The sequence below is a fragment of the Scardinius erythrophthalmus genome (assembly GCF_964197995.2).
Source record: "Scardinius erythrophthalmus genome assembly, chromosome: 1".
Taxonomy (NCBI): Eukaryota; Metazoa; Chordata; class Actinopteri; order Cypriniformes; family Leuciscidae; genus Scardinius; species Scardinius erythrophthalmus.
The window spans coordinates 1,079,457-1,096,849 of record NC_138221.1 but is presented as its reverse complement, the minus strand read 5'-3'; the positions used below and the strand labels follow the sequence as shown (position 1 = coordinate 1,096,849).

At 39.3% G+C, this 17,393-nt stretch overlaps 1 protein-coding gene across 1 annotated transcript in view; it reads right to left on the bottom strand.

Moving 5' to 3' along the window:
- Positions 1–17,393, bottom strand: part of LOC308703669 (uncharacterized protein) — a 35,028-nt gene that overhangs the window by 5,011 nt on the left and 12,624 nt on the right. The window contains exon 2 of the mRNA XM_081387412.1: positions 467–2,603. Coding sequence (XP_081243538.1) covers positions 496–2,568 — 2,073 coding nt within the window. The 5' untranslated portion in view covers positions 2,569–2,603 and the 3' untranslated portion in view covers positions 467–495. The remainder of the gene's footprint in view (positions 1–466; positions 2,604–17,393) is intronic.

Sequence of the window (17,393 nt, the reverse complement as noted above, 5' to 3'; positions counted from 1 at the left end):
GTCATTAAAAATCCCAGGATGTCTTTCGAAAGAGTAGGGGTGTAACCCCGGCATCCTGGCCAAATTTGCCCAGTGGCCTCTGTCCATCATGGCCTCCTAATCCTCCCCATATACTGATTGGCTTCATCACAGTCTCCTCTCTACCAATAAGCTGTTGTGTGGTGGGCGTTCTGGCGCAATATGGCTGCCGTCGCATCATCCAGGTGGATGCTGCACATTGGTGGTGGTTGAGGAGATTCCCCCCTTCTATGTAAAGCGCTTTGAGTGTCGAGAAAAGCGCTATATAAATGTAATGAATTATTAATTATTATTATTATTATTAACACAAGTTAGTAGATATCAATCAACAACCGGCACACCACACACCGGCTATGGGTGTAGAGGAGAGATTTGGCTATAGGGTGATGTGTGGCTAACTTACACAGAAGAGACTTTGTTGCTCAGCACATGAAAATAAACTACTTACCGTGATCTCAGACTGTGTTTAAGTGGTTTCTACACTGCATGGATCTTCATGTGTAGATTCAGGCGACTTTTAATAGAGAAACTCAACCCGCACTGATCACACATGTGCGGCTTCTCTCCAGTGTGGATCCTCTCATGTGATTTCAGATATGCTGAATGACTGAATCTCTTGTCACAGTGTGAACACTTGTAAGGTTTTTCTCCAGTGTGGATCATCTCATGTGTTTTCAGATGTCCTGAGAGACTGAATCTCTTGTCACAGTGTGAACACTTGTAAGGTTTTTCTCCAGTGTGGATCATCTCATGTCTGTTCAGATGTGCTGACTGACTGAATCTCTTGTCGCAGTGTGAACACTTGTAAGGTTGTTCTCCAGTGTGGATCATCTCATGTGTTTTCAGCTTTGATGGCTGACTGAATCTCTTGTCACAGTGTGAACACTTGTAAGGTTGTTCTCCAGTGTGGATCATCTCATGTGTTTTCAGAGATGATGACAGACTGAATCTCTTGTCACAGTGTGAACACTTGTAAGGTTGTTCTCCAGTGTGGGTCATCTCATGTGTTTTCAGAGTTGATGACTGACTGAATCTCTTGTCACAGTGTGAACACTTGTAAGGTTGTTCTCCAGTGTGGATCATCTTATGTGTTTTCAGAGTTGATGACTGACTGAATCTCTTGTCACAGTTTGAACACTTGTAAGGTTTTTCTCCAGTGTGGATCCTCTCATGTGTTTTCAGATTTGCAGACAGACTGAATCTCTTGTCACAGTGTGAACACTTGTAAGGTTGTTCTCCAGTGTGGATCCTCTCGTGTATTTTCAGAGTTGATGGCTGACTGAGTCTCTTGTCACAGTGTGAACACTTGTAAAGTTGTTCTCCAGTGTGGATCCTCTCATGCGTTTTCAGATTTGCAGACAGACTGAATCTCTTGTCACAGTGTGAACACTTGTAAGGTTGTTCTCCAGTGTGGATCCTCTCATGCGTTTTCAGATTTCCTAACAGACTGAATCTCTTGTCACAGTTTGAACACTTGTACGGTTGTTCTCCAGTGTGGATCATCTCATGTGTTTTCAGAGCTGATGACTGACTGAATCTCTTGTCACAGTGTGAACACTTGTAAGGTTGTTCTCCAGTGTGGATCCTCTCATGTGTTTTCAGATGTCCTGATCGACTGATTCTCTTGTCGCAGTGTGAACACTTGTAAGGTTTTTCTCCAGTGTGTATTCTCAGGTGCAGTTTTAAACTGTTTGCTGTAGTGAAAGTCTTCTCACACTCAAAGCACATGTACTCTCTCACACCAGTGTGAATTTTCTGATGTGCGTGTAAATATGGCAGAAGTGAAAAACTCTTTCCACACACAGAACATAAATGTGGCTTCTCCTTCGTATGAACTCTCAGGTGTGTCTTCAGGACTGATGCACTAGGAAATGTTTTGCTGCATTGATCACATGAGAACGGCTTCACTCCGGAGTGGATCATCATGTGACGCTCAAGATTTTGTTTGCTTGTGAAACTCTTTCCACACTGATCACATGAGAACGGCTTCTCTCCGGTGTGGATCCTCATGTGAATCTCAAGATTTTGTTTGGTTGTGTAACTCTTTCCACACTGAGTGCAGGTGAAAGATTTCTTGGCTCTTCTTTCCTTTAAAAATGTCAGTTCTCCACTCTCCTCCTTCACTTCAATCAGTTCTTCACTCTCCTCCATCACTTCACTCAGTTCTTCACTCTCCTCCTTCACTTCACTCAGTTCTTCACTCTCCTCCTTCGCTTCACTCAGTTCTTCACTCTCCACCTTCACTTCAATCAGTTCTTCACTCTCCTCCTTCACTTCAATCAGTTCTTCACTCTCCACCTTCACTTTACTCAGTTCTTCACTCTCCTCCTTCACTTCACTCAGTTCTTCACTCTCCTCCTTCACTTCACTCAGTTCTTCACTCTCCTCCTCCATTTTACTCAGTTCTTCACTCTCCTCCTTCACTTCACTCAGTTCTTCACTCTCCTCCTCCATTTTACTCAGTTCTTCACTCTCCTCCTTCACTTCACTCAGTTCTTCACTCTCCTCCTCCATTTTACTCAGTTCTTCACTCTCCTCCTTCACTTCCATCAGTTCTTCACTCTCCTCCTTCACTTCAATCAGGTCTGACATGAAAGAAAAAAATATTAAATTTAATTTTCAGTACATCAAAATAATTAACCGAGAGAAATATAAAGTGAAAAGACATGAAAGTGAGCCCTAATGTAATGGTAGAAAGTAGACAACTGTTATAAAATATTATGATAATTTGATGCCTTTTTATAAATTGATATGTCCTTGAAACTTTCCATGATTGTGAAGAGGTGAAAAAGGTGGCATCAAAAGGCAAGTAAATGGTGACAAATTGATCATTTGCATCTGCCTATTATTATCTGGAGATATACAGTCCCCTCCAAAAGTATTGGAACAGTGGCAATTCCTTTCATTTTTCTGTAGACTCAAAATATTTGGGTTTGAATATGAGGGAAGAGATCAACATTTCAGCTTTTATTTTCAGGTATTTACATCTGGATCTGATACACAACTTAGAAGATATAACCTTTGGTTTGAATCCACCCATTGCTCATGTGACCAAAAGTATTGGAACATGTGACTGGCAGGTGTGTTTTGTTGCCCTGGCGTGTCCAATTACATTGATTATTCAAACAATAAATAGCACTGAATGTCTGTGCTCAGTTTCAGATTTTGGTTTTGCCTGTGCAGACTGCATTTATAGTTAGACATGTAACCAACATTAAAACAAAAGAGCTGTCCATGGGTGAAAAACAAGCAATTGTGAAGCTGAGAGACAATGGAAAATCAATCAGAGCCATTGCACAAACATTGGCCATAGCCAGTACAACCATTTGGAATGTCCTGAGGAAGAAAGAAACCTCTGGTATAACTAAGTAACAGACCTCGAAAGGTATACCAAGGAAAACATCAGCAGTTGATAACAGAAACATTGTGAGAGCTGTAAAGAAAGACCCTAAAACAATGGTAAATGGACCCTAAAACAACTGTTAGTGACATTGTTTTGACCTCTCTAAAGTAAATTAAGAGTTTGGTTTTTCATCATAGGACAGTATAGACATCAGCAACAACCTCCAGAGGGCAGGAGTGAAGGTATCACAATCTACTGCTCGCAGAAGACTTAATGAACAAAAGTACAGAGGCTAGACCAGAAGATGCAAACCTCTCATTAGCAAGTGGAATATGAAGGCCAGGCTGGAATTTGCAAAAAAGAACAGAGACAAGTCAAGTCAAGTCAAGTTTATATATATAGCTTTTCACAACACAGATTGTATCAAAGCAGCTTCACAGTATTAAATTAAAACAATACATCAAAGTTTGTTTCTAGTGAAAAACGTCCACGTTTGGTAATGCTGATCAACAGTATTTTTGATTGATTAATTAAATTAAATATCCCCAACTGAGCAAGCCAAGGGGGGGGGGGGGGGTAGTGTGTAAATTTTTTTTATTGCACCACAATAAGTGTATTGTGATTGTCGAAACATTTTAGTAACTAAACTGAATTTTATTAGGCTTAGTGACAACATGTTACAATGTTTAGCCTAGGCTACATGGTACAATTTCTGGTTTTCAATTCAGTTCAATTATTGTAATTTGATTTAATATTGACTCATTTAAATAAATATTAGGTAGGCTACACAAGATAGGCATTCATTTTTCTTAAGAAAAAAACAACTCACCTAATGCTGTAAACATGCAGAGAGATATATAGGCTAATGATTTTTTTTATTTTAATAACAACTTTAATGATACAAGTAAAAATATAATAAATATGTAATATAGTACACATATTTAGCAAAATACTCTCTATAGCTCTTTTTTTTCTAGCCAACTAACGTGCTATAGCCTATATTATGGTCATTAAATGGCTTTCCTGAGGTAAATGTTATGTGACATAATTGTTCTCCAGCTGTTTTATTGACCCCTTTGTTTGATTGATTGATCGATATTATGTATGAGGAATATACATTTCGGTAAGTTGTACTGTATCTTTCAACATTGTTCATTCGTGTTTATTTACTAGCTAGAGATGATCGGTTCACCTGCCGCTCTGTCGTCGTATATAATGTCATTCTATATAGATCAGTGGTCGCGTCACATTTACAAGCACCAAAACGGTATTTATTGTTTGAGTTTCGTAATAAAAGTGACAGAATCTGAGAGCTGAGATTTTTTTATATCATAACTAACCTGCTCTATCTAATCTGTCGGTCTCCGTGTCTTCTTTGCTTCGCGATTCTTCTGTGCGTGAGAAAATGGATGTGTGTCGTGAGAGCGTGTGGTGAATGCGTGAGAGTTGGCAGCTTTGAAGCTAACTGCGAACTGGTTCCTGCACAAGACCCGCCCTCCTCTCTAGCAATTGGCTAAGACAACCTAATATCATGCTCCCATTGGCTGTGACAGCTGTGCGCGCTGACTCTTGAATCAAGGTGGTAGGTTGAAGGGGACCGGTGTGTTATTCAAGTCAGATTAGGGCCTGTTCAAATATCGCGTCTTTTGCGCGCTCAAGTTCGTTATTTCAAATGTAGCCGCGCTCATAATGGAAGCGACGTGCTCGTTTTTTTACAAGCGCGTCCGCGCCGAAAGTGCCTCCGACTGTAATTTGCAGCCTGATAATTAAATTTTGCCTGCGCCGGATGCCGGACCTGCCCTCAAGCCGGAAATCCGGCCCCCGGCCGGAGTACTTTAAACCCTGATTATATGAATGCCTGGCTGAAGAGATGCGTCTTTAATCTAGTTTTAAACTGGGAGAGCGAGTCTGAACAACGAACAGTATCAGGAAGACTATTCCAGAGTTTTGGAGCTAAATGTGAAAATTATCTCCCTCCTTTGGTTGATCTGGATATCCTAGGTATGACCAAAAGCCTCGAATTTAGTGATCTTAAAGAGCGCAATGGATTATAGGGCGATAGAAGATCGGTTAAATAGACTGGAGCTAAGCCATTTAGGGCTTTATAAGTCAGTAGCAATACCTTGTAATTAATACGGAACTTTATAGGTAACCAATGTAGTGACGATAAAATTGGTGTTATATGATCATATTTTCTTGATCTAGTAAGAACTCTAGCGGCGGCATGTAACTGTAGCTTGTTTATTGAGGATGCAGGACAACCAGCTAATAAAGCATTACAGTAATCTAGTCTCGAGGTCATGAATGCATGAACTAACTTTTCTAAGTCAGAAACTGATAGCATATTACGTAGCTTAGCAATGTTTCTAAGTTGGAAAAAGGCTATTCTTGTAACATATGAAATATGATTTTCAAAAAACAGGTTCCAGTCTAGTATAACACCCAGGTCTTTTACTGTAGAGGATAAAGTAACAGGACATCCTACTATATTAAAGTTGTATTGTGAGAGGTTTTGTGGGTGGTTTTTTGAACCGATGATTAGTTCCTCTGTCTTGTCAGGATTTAATAAAAGAAAATTGCGCGTTATCCAATCTTTTATATCTTTAACACACTCTGTCAATTTGGATAATTTAGCATTTTCATCTGGCCGTGATGAAATATAGATTTGAGTGTCATCAGCATAACAATGGAAACTCATTCCATGTTTCCTTCAAATATTTCCAAGTGGCAGCATATATATTGAAAATAACAGAGGGCCTAACACAGATCCCTGCAGCACTCCATAGACAAAATGGTAACCAGCTTAATGCTTGTCCTTGAACACCAGTATAATTTTGTAGTCGATCTAAGAGTATTGTGTGATCTATAGTATCGAACGCAGCACTAAGATCAGACTGAAACTTTTCATAGATGTCATTTTCTTGCAAGAAAGAGCCCAGTTGGGCGGACACAACTTTTTCTAGTATTTTAGACATAAAAGGTAGATTTCAGCTATAATTTGCTAGATTATGTGGGTCTAATTGTGGTTTCTTAATGAGAGGTTTTATAACTGCCAGTTTAAATGTTCTTGGAACATGACCTAAAGATAAACATGAGATAATAATATTGCGGAGTGGCTCTTCCACTACAGGTAACACTTCTTTCAGTAGTTTAGTTGGTATAGGATCTAATGAACATGTCGTTTTAGATTAAAGGGGTGATTAACTGAGAAATCAAAATTTCCTTGAGCTTTTGACATATAAGAGATAATCATACTATAATAATATCCTGTAAGTTTCAGAACTAAAAACTACCTTGTTAGTCCAATAAAAGCTTTTATAGACATCAGGCTCAGCAAACGACTCGTTTTTCAAAGTGGGGAACTATGACGTCAAAGAGGATAAAACACCACCCCCACAAAAGAAGATCAACGCCTTCTTCAACACGGCCTGTTTAGCCCCGCCCACCGATTCGCCCAAACATGCTAAATAACATAGGACGACATGATAATTGCTAAACCGGATCGAGCTACTTCCAAGCAATAAACATGCTGTTTACTAAATATTGTGCAGTGCCTGTTTGTGGAAGAAGACAGTCTGCATAAGCTTCCTTCGGATTCCAGCATGGTTAAACTTTATTAAATCAGTCAATCACAATTTCCCGACACGGATCTGCCAGCAACATGTAAGTAACCATGTGTATTCTAATGCCTGATCTGCGATCAGTGATTTCTGTGTAATTATATTATACAGATATTTCTCTTAAAATCGTTCAATAGGCTACTGTTTATGCATCAGTGACTAAACGATCAACTTCACATAATTTCTCGTAGTATTATGAAAATAATCTTTTTTAAACTTATGAAATTATATACAGAAAGCGATCAAAGAACGATCCCTTTCCAATCGCCCAAGCTGTCAATCAAACAGCACAGCGCGAGCCGTGAGAGCTTATCTGGACACTTACCAAACTCGTGATGAAATAATGACACTGTTACACTACACAACGAAGCTCTTACTGTGTATTCACATCGTGTTTGCATTGTGATTTGGTGGAAGCATTTGTGAGAGTGCAAAAATTGCGTTGCAATGATAAGATCTTTATTCACGCGATCAACAGACTGTCTGTCATCTGCTCAGTCAGTGCTCATCATGCTGCAACCTTTCATGTGATGGAATAGATTTAAATATAATGCTTTAAACGATACTTTTCACGATTTGTAAAATCTCGATGGCTGTAATAGTAAAAACGTAGTAAAAGTTTTAGAGAGAGTTCATGTAATACTAGCCATTTCATATGCAAGCATGTCAGCCAATCACAGCAGTGGGCGTTTGCACTGCAGTCTCACAGCAGACACACCCCTTAAAACAGAGCGTTCAAATCTGAAGCTGAAATCAGGCTTGGGAAAATGGCTTTTATTTATAAATTATGACAATTTTTGATGTAAAATCATACTAACATTATAAGGGCACCCCAGGCAACATTATAAAATAATAAAACAATCCAGTTCATGACCCCTTTAAGTGATAAGTTTATTTAACTCTTTTTGTTCATATAGTTGTAAAGCACTGTAATTGCTCTTGCGGGGTGATAATTGAGGCTGAATTATAAGGCGCTATTGAGGATTGAACGTTTACAATTGTGGTTCTGATGTTTTCCATTTTCTCAGTGAAGAACTTCATGAAATCATTACTACTAAACTATAACGGAATATTTTGTTCAGGTGACATCTGTTTATTTGTTAGTTTAGGCATGGTGTTAAATAAAAACCTAGGATTGTTTTGGTTGTTTTCTATTAGTTTGCGGAGGTGCTCAGCCCTGGCCGCTTTAAGGGCCTTTTTATAACGTGACATACTGTCTTTCCATGCGATTCTAAAGACCTCTTAATTAGTTTTTTTCCATTTACGCTCTAAATTACGGGTTTTTCTCTTTAGAACATGCGTAGTATTGTTGTACCATGGTGCTTTACTTTTCTCTCTGACCTTTTTTATTCTAATGGGTGCAACAATATCTTATTCACTTTAATGAATAAGGACCGGGAACACTTCCCATAAATCCTGATGTACTTGGCACATCATAAAAAGGATGGCGTATACGCTAATATTAGTCTCTCTGTTTATCCCGAGGTTTACCGATGTCTGCCGGATCCAGGCCATATCCAGATCTGAAGGACCAGCGCCAGGACACGATGACAACGCAGTCCTGAAGTGTCAACTAGTCTCTCCCCTGTGAAGGCCTCCTTCCCTTTACGTCTATACAGATAAAACGTTGTCGGGATAATTCCGGTTTGTGTGGCTACGCAAACGTGACAATTTCTGAACTATACATTAAGGCCTAACAAGTAGTTTGTTGAGGGTTGATTTGTGAAGGAATACACGCCTGCGCACATACACTCACCTAAAGGATTATTAGGAACACCTGTTCAATTTCTCATTAATGCAATTATCTAATCAACCAATCACATGGCAGTTGCTTCAATGCATTTAGGGGTGTGGTCCTGGTCAAGACAATCTCCTGAACTCCAAACTGAATGTCAGAATGGGAAAGAAAGGTGATAAGCAATTTTGAGCGTGGCATGGTTGTTGGTGCCAGACGGGCCGGTCTGAGTATTTCACAATCTGCTCAGTTACTGGGATTTTCACGCACAACCATTTCTAGGGTTTATAAAGAATGGTGTGAAAAGGGAAAAACATCCAGTATGCAGCAGTCCTGTGGGCGAAAATGCCTTGTTGATGCTAGAGGTCAGAGGAGAATGGGCCGACTGATTCAAGCTGATAGAAGAGCAACTTTGACTGAAATAACCACTCGTTACAACCGAGGTATGCAGCAAATTGCATTTGTGAAGCCACTCATCTCCACTACAAATAGGAAAAAGAGGCTACAATTTGCACGAGCTCACCAAAATTGGACAGTTGAAGACTGGAAAAATGTTGCCTGGTCTGATGAGTCTCGATTTCTGTTGAGACATTCAGATGGTAGAGTCAGAATTTGGCGTAAACAGAATGAGAACATGGATCCATCATTCCTTGTTACCACTGTGCAGGCTGGTGGTGGTGGTGTAATGGTGTGGGGGATGTTTTCTTGGCACACTGAGCATTGTTTCTGACCATGTCCATCCCTTTATGCACCATGTCACAAAGCTCGAATCATTTCAAATTGGTTTCTTGAACAGGACAATGAGTTCACTGTACTAAAATGGCCCCCACAGTCACCAGACCTCAACCCAATAGAGCATCTTTGGGATGTGGTGGAACGGGAGCTTCGACCCACAAATCTCCATCAACTGCAAGGTGCTATCCTATCAATATGGGCCAACATTTCTAAAGAATGCTTTCAGCACCTTGTTGAATCAATGCCACGTAGAATTAAGGTAGTTCTGAAGGCGAAAGGGGGTCAAACACAGTATTAGTATGGTGCTCCTAATAATCCTTTAGGTGAGTGTATATATTCAAACGCGCATACCTATCGACCTTCACAGGGGAGAGACACTAGTTGACACTTCAGGACTGCATTGTTGTCGTGTCCAGGTTAGGGTTATAACAATACACATATTCATATTAAACCCTTCGGTACGTATTACAAACCGAACGATTCTGTGCGAGCAAAATTTTGTTAGCAGTCGTGCTGACACCACAACGTTGCCCAACAAGCAGAACGAAACTGCGCTAAGCTTTTTTTGACTTTGGGATGTGGTGGAACGGGAGCTTCGACCCACAAATCTCCATCAACTGCAAGGTGCTATCCTATCAATATGGGCCAACATTTCTAAAGAATGCTTTCAGCACCTTGTTGAATCAATGCCACGTAGAATTAAGGCAGTTCTGAAGGCGAAAGGGGGTCAAACACAGTATTAGTATGGTGTTCCTAATAATCCTTTAGGTGAGTGTATATATTCAAACGCGCATACCTATCGACCTTCACAGGGGAGAGACACTAGTTGACACTTCAGGACTGCATTGTTGTCGTGTCCAGGCTAGGGTTGTAACAATACACATTCATATTAAACCGTTCGGTACGTATTACAAACCGAACGATTCTGTGCGAGCAAAATTTTGTTAGCAGTCGTGCTGACACCACAACGTTGCCCAACAAGTAGAACGAAACTGCGCTAAGCTTTTTTTGACTTCCTGCTCAGCTAATGTTCGGACGTACTTTGCTCTATCGCTTTTATATTTTATCTTCTATATTTTTATATTTTATATCCTTTTATCATCTAATTTTAACTTCAGCAAAAATGTTTTTACTTACTTACTTGGTACTTTTAAAGCAAAGTAGGCTATTTATGATGACCCATAACAAACAAACTTCCAATATATTAATTTTATCAATAAAACAAATGGAAGTGATTTGGCAAGTTAACTGTAAGGATACATTTGCCAGCATTTGTCCCAAAATTGCAAAGAACCAACAGGAAAATAAATGTGTGCCTTTACTAGCAGCGTACTTGTAGTAAATTAATAAAAACTTCAGCATACTGAATCTCTGGCATTTAATAATAGACTTCTAACCAACATCCTATTGTTATTTCTAATGAGCAATATAATCCTTCAGACAAAAAATCATTGGTAACACTTTACAATAAGGTTAACCCTCTGGGGACCAAAAACGCGCCGGCACGTTTTGCTCGTTTTTTTTTTAGCAATGAAAAATAAACACAAAATGCTCTGTTAATTTTGATCTTTAATTTTCGTGTTATACATCAATCGATCCTGTTCAGTTTCTATTTTTTTTCTGTATACTCACAATAAAAATAAAGTGTTTTGCTTTTTGACAAATAAAGAAACTTTAACATGATGCGATTTCTCTGTCAGTAAACTCCCATTTGAAACGCGTTCGAAAATGATCTATAACTCCGCGAAAATTCAGTCAAACAGGCAAACAGACCCACGGGCATTTAGCTTGAGATCGCATCTGTTAAATGAAGTCATTTATATAAAAAACAAATATCAGCTTCTGTAATCTGTATAAAAAGAGAGCAACTCCAGTCGAGCTCATTACGAGCTCATTGACTTTAATTCGTTCACGCCTACTCACAGAGCGCGCTATTCACAAGATAATGTGCTAAGCCATCTATGCAAAACAGGTAAACGCCCCCAAGCAAATGCATTAAACGCTTCAAGTTTCATCATTTCGTCACCTGCGCGTTGGGAAGATGACACGGTACACCGGTGCGGAAGCCCTTCAGTTCGTCCTGGATACTAGCGACGAAGAGTCCAGATTTTCATCAGAAGAGGAGCGCGACTACTTTGATGACGACCGTTTGTATTTTGTCCAGCCGTGGATAGAATTTCGGATGAGTAAGTATTTATTCTTACTTGCATTAATTGACAAGCTATTCAAAACATGAGCTTACATATTATACTGGGTGGACTTGCCATCCAGAGTATTGACATTTGATATCTACCTATATTCAACACGATCTAATGAAAGTGCATATCTATAGCCTACCATGAATTTAATATCTCGTACCATTTCAACGTCAAAAATGTGTTTTTGTTTTTTTTTGTACATGCTACACCCCTTGGTTAGGAAATTTGTATTTGTATGTGTAGCCTAAATGATATGTTTAGATCATTATGTATGAAAGATAGAATTTAGAAATTATTTTAGAAAGTAGGCCTAGTAGGTGTTTAGATTATATTTTGACTATATAAATGCTGCCTCATTATCATTAACGATGCATGCTCGCAAATATCAGTTGTAAATGTGTGTAAATGTGCTGAAATGTGTAAATATACCCAGTTAACCCTCTGAGGTCGACAAACGCGCCGGCGCGTTTTGCTGGATTTTCTCCACATTGTAGCACTTTAAACTTAAATTTCTCCGTCATTTATGGTCATACAGAAAAAATAAATATAAAAAAAGAATCTGTGGTATTTCTACTTTTGTATGTGTCCACTTCCAATCAAATCAAAACATTGTGCTTTTGTAAAATAAAGAAAATAAACTGTGTGCGTTCTGCCTCTCCGTCGCGGTGAACTTTTTTTTCTTGAGCACGTCTATAAACTGAAACAAAACTCAGCGAATACTTGTTACACATTTATGAGCCATACACCTTTATAAACATTTAAGTGTGTACTTTTAAATGATCGGATTCAAAACGAAAACAAATATTCTCTGTTTAAGTAATTTGTATAAAACCAACAAGATTTCCAGCTTCTCAAACGCTTCCTAATTATTTTTAATTCGGCCACGCCCACTCGCGCAAAAGATATTCACATGCAAATCTCCACATGGAACGCGATCGCCCTCATTACCTCAACAACAAAACACTTCACTTCTCGTCGAGTTTGAAAGACGTGCCTGAGCTTACATTGGATTTACATCAGAAGAAGAAGAACGATATTTGAAGACAAGAAAGATAAGGTAAGAAATTCTTACATATTAGTTTGCTATTGTTGCATAAATTTCACATTGCAGTTGAACTGTTGCTAGATATATGGTGAATATTATAATATTTAGACCCGTGTTTACTGTTACTGTGTTTGTGGATATCTGCTCAAACGTAGATAGGCTATGTATATGGTAGGCCTAACCATAATGTTTTATATTTGATCGCAATCGCGTTTTAATGTATTATATTTTTGATCGCGATCGCGTTTTAATGTATCATATTTTTGATCGCGATCGCGTTTGAATGTATCATATTTTGGAAAAGCAAAACGCTCCAAACGGCTTCATGTTTTTACTATTATCTCATTTCATATCATCATAACGAATGGAAACATTTGAAGTAACATGATAATCAATATATTTTTCTGTAGCTTAGTTGTTACTGAAATCTTTTTGAAAATATATATAGGCTGCTATATTGTTATTATTTTATGCAGCACTGCGCATAGCCTATACCTACAAGGCACAACAAACCTGGTGTTCATTATATATTGTTGGAAACATTTGTGTGAGTGTGTGTGTGTATTCTGTGAATTTTAAAAAGCAATTTTAACAAGAAAAATCTAAAATGTATTCCCAAAATCGTGCAGGCCTTTCTCTTGATATCAGTATGTTCACTTTTTTTTTTTCAGGGCCCAGATGCCACTGAGTCCTGCTGACTTCAACATTCACAGTACATGTCTCTGTACATGAACATGGTAAAGTGAAAATCAAACACCTTAGAAAATGAAAGGTATGTACAATGTTTTTAGGAATGGCACAAAGGTCTCTTTCTTCAATAAGTGCTTTTTTGTTGTGTATCTTTAGATTATGTTGTGTTGTAAATAAATCCAAACAATTTTAAAAGCCATTCTTTTTTAAATCTCCTCATTCTTTGTGCAAGGGTGGTCAGAATGATGGGCCCTGATAAGCTTCTAATAGGGCCATTAGGGAGGTTCTTTGTCTTTCTCAGGTGTGGAAAGCTTTCATATTAATGAGGTGCTCCGCCCCTTCGCATATTGCTTTCTAACACAAAACACGTCGTAAAATGTTTAAATCAATATATTGTCTTCTCTGAATGAGCAGTCAGGGTGATTCTCACATAGTTTTAGAGCACATATTCTAGGCTACGTGATACAATTTTCAAAAGTCTTGTGAAGAAATAATCAGTATGGGTTTCATGGCCTTATTTCAGTGAGAATTTATTTTTGTATTTTCACAAACCACGCATAAATGTCATTATCTCAAAACTACAAACTTTTACATACATGCTGCTGATATATTATTGTAGCAGAGTTTGTGCTGAATACAGTGTAATTAGACTTTAGCCATGAAAATGTCACAAGTAACAGAAATAACCACAAATGTCAGAGCATGTCAGAACACCTCCAGGGCCCAGAAAACAGCTCAGACCTCAGAGGGTTAATGAAGTGCACAAATGTGTTAGGCTATTGTTTGAGCTTATATATTTTTTGTTTTATCAACATGCTGATTGCCCTGCCCTGACATGCTGATAGTACTTTGATCAACCTTTATTAACCTTTATTAATATTATTATTTTTATAGGAATGTGGCAAATAGGGCCAAGACAAACATTCAGAGATACCTGCCTTTACTTTTGTTTTTACAAAATTACAATAAAACAGATTGAAAAACAAAACATTTGAATCTCCTCATTCTTTGTTCAGGCTGCCTCACCTGATGGCCCATTAGCACTTGAGGGAGTGTCTATGTCACACCCCTGGTCTGAATCTCATTAATATTGATGACCCATTACCACTCCCACGCATAAACCTCTTCTGACAAAAAAAACTGTTTTACAATGTTTAAATCAATGTAGTGTTTTATGTGAACAATAAGGCAGGATGATTTTCACATAATTTTGAAGCTAGAACTCAAAGGGACAACATCAATTAGTCAAAAGTCTTGTGGACACATATTTAATATGTGTTTTGTGTTCTTAAATCAGCAACTTTCATTTTATTTTTTTCCAATAACCACGCATAAACATTATTCTCTTAAAAATACAAACATCTACATACACGTTGCTTGCATATTATGGTAGCCCTGTTTGTGCTATATAGAGTGAATTTACACCTTTGCCAATAACATGTTTATAAATAACTGAAAAAAGCACAAATGTCAAGGCATGTCAGAACATCTCAAGGACCCCAAAAACAGCTTGGTCCCCAGAGGGTTAATTAGTTAAGTTACAGCCGCGAGTGAAACTTATTATTGTTGCAGTCTAATTTGCACGTAAGCCTTTGCTCCTAGCACTTTCAATTTGGCACATTTTCGCGTCATTCACTTAATTGCCCGACCGAAACAGCTGTACTCACTCAAGCGGTGAAAGCATTATCTATATCGGTGTAATTTGCGCGCTGTCGTGGAAGCGTCAGCGGAAGCGTTCAGCTCTCGTGTTCAGCCTCCTCGTGTGAAGACCGACGCGGGTAAAGACCATCGACTCTACCTGCGCGACTCCACCGAGCAAGGACACCAGAAAAGCACTTAAGTATCTCTTTTCCCCCCTTTCCTTCCCTCTTTTTATCTTATTATTCACCTTAATCAACATGTGCTTTCAATACATTCCTGTTACCTCTCGGCAACGCCCTTTCATCACGCTCAAAAGGCAGCGCAATACTGCCAATATGCGTCCCATTCTCTCATCCTCATACACTCCTCTCTCTCTTTCCGTGGGTCTATGGAATTGTCAGACAGCAGTCAATAAAGCTGACTTCATTCCAGCCTTTGCATCTCATTCTACTTTTAGTATCTTGGGCTTGACTGAGACCTGGATTCGTCCAAAAGACTCAGCAACCCCCGCTGCTCTCTCTAGCAATTTCTCCTTCTCCCACTCCCCTCGCCAGTCTGGGAGAGGTGGGGGTACAGGGCTTCTCGTTTCTAACAATTGCAAATACTCCACGCTCTCTTCTCTATGCAATAACAACTCATTTGAATATCATGCTATTACACTTACAATTCCCACTAAGATCCATATTGTAGTCATTTATCGCCCCCCAGGTCAGCTGGGTAACTTTGTAGATGAGCTGGATGTGCTGCTGTCCACTTTCCCTGAGGACGGCACCCCGCTTCTAGTCTTCGGTGACTTCAACATCCATCTCGAAAAGCCGCATACAACAGACTTCATCTCTCTCCTAGCCTCTTTTGATCTCAAACGACTCATCACTACAGGTACTCACAAATCAGGCAACCAACTGGACCTGGTTTACACACGCAACTGCACCACAGAGAACATTTTGGTGAGACCTCTCGATGTTTCAGATCATTTCCTCATTACTTTCAGCCTACAACTCTCTACCCCTGCACCACCACCCCCAGCACCAGTCACTTTCAGGCGAAACCTGCGCTCACTTTCCCCCTCCCATCTCTCCTCTGCCGTGTCATCTTCTCTTCCCCCACCCTCACAATTCTCATCTCTGGATGTGAATACCGCAACGGACACCTTATGCTCCACTCTAACCTCTTCTCTAGACATTCTCTGCCCTCTCTCCTCCAGGCCAGCACGTGCTACTCCCTCCAACCCCTGGTTGTCTGAGGTTCTTCGTGAACACCGGACCGAACTCAGGGCAGCAGAGAGGAAATGGAACAAATCAAAAGATGCATCTGACCTGAGTATGTATAAATCTCTCCTCTCTTCCTTTTCTGTGGATGTTCATGCTGCAAAATCTTCATACTTCCACAACAAGATCAACAGCTCCTCCAACACACGATCACTCTTCAAGACATTCACAGGGGTTAAAGTGAAAAAAAAATCCTGAGCCTGACAATTTTTTGGGAGGCGCAGGTGGGGTGGGGGGGGGGGTGCGGTGCCTTGGGCTTCATTGGCACCATTTATTTTCAAAGACCAGTATCACTGATATAGCTACTTATGTCTCTTTGTCCAAAATTTGAAACATTTATTAGGCTTAAAAAAATATAACAACTTTTAATTTAAGTAAACTTAAAACAATCATCACTTAAACCCATAATAAATGTAATATTTACCTGAACCTTACCTGTCTAACCAATGTGAATTATATAGAAATTGAATATGTTTATAAAACAGTCCGCACTGCATAAATTATAAATGAAAAATAGATTAATCCTTAAGCGTTTGGCAGTTAGTAATTTTCTCTGTTCCCATTGTTCTTTGGTTAACTTTACTAACAGAGAGAATTGCTGTCACTTACCAGCCGCTGCTGACAGGATCTCACGCATCTCATTCTCTACTCTTTACGAACTATTTAAGATTGTATTTAACTCATTTTACTGTTCTTGTGAAGATACTCGACAAAACTGACATTTTGACATAGCCTAAATGTGTGTGTTATGGTTCGTACAAGCGCGAAAGGGAACTCGATGGCGCGCTGTCGACTGCGAATGCGATACTGGCGCGCGTCTTTCTGTGTGTGTGTGTGTGTGTGTGTGTTTCAGGAGGACATTCATTCACTGACAGCGCGTTCTCTTTTGTCTTCTCGCGCATTGATAGTTTAAAACATTTGCGTGAAGGAGAGCATGATCATATAACCCAAAGGATGACAGAAAGAACAGACGCTGCGATAAATATTTTAATACGTTAAAGCTGGACAAATTAAATCGCATGCGTTTACTTTGACAGCACTAACGTTAGGCTACTTGTTGTACATTGCTGACAGAAAATGCTGCGGTTTAAAGTGGACTC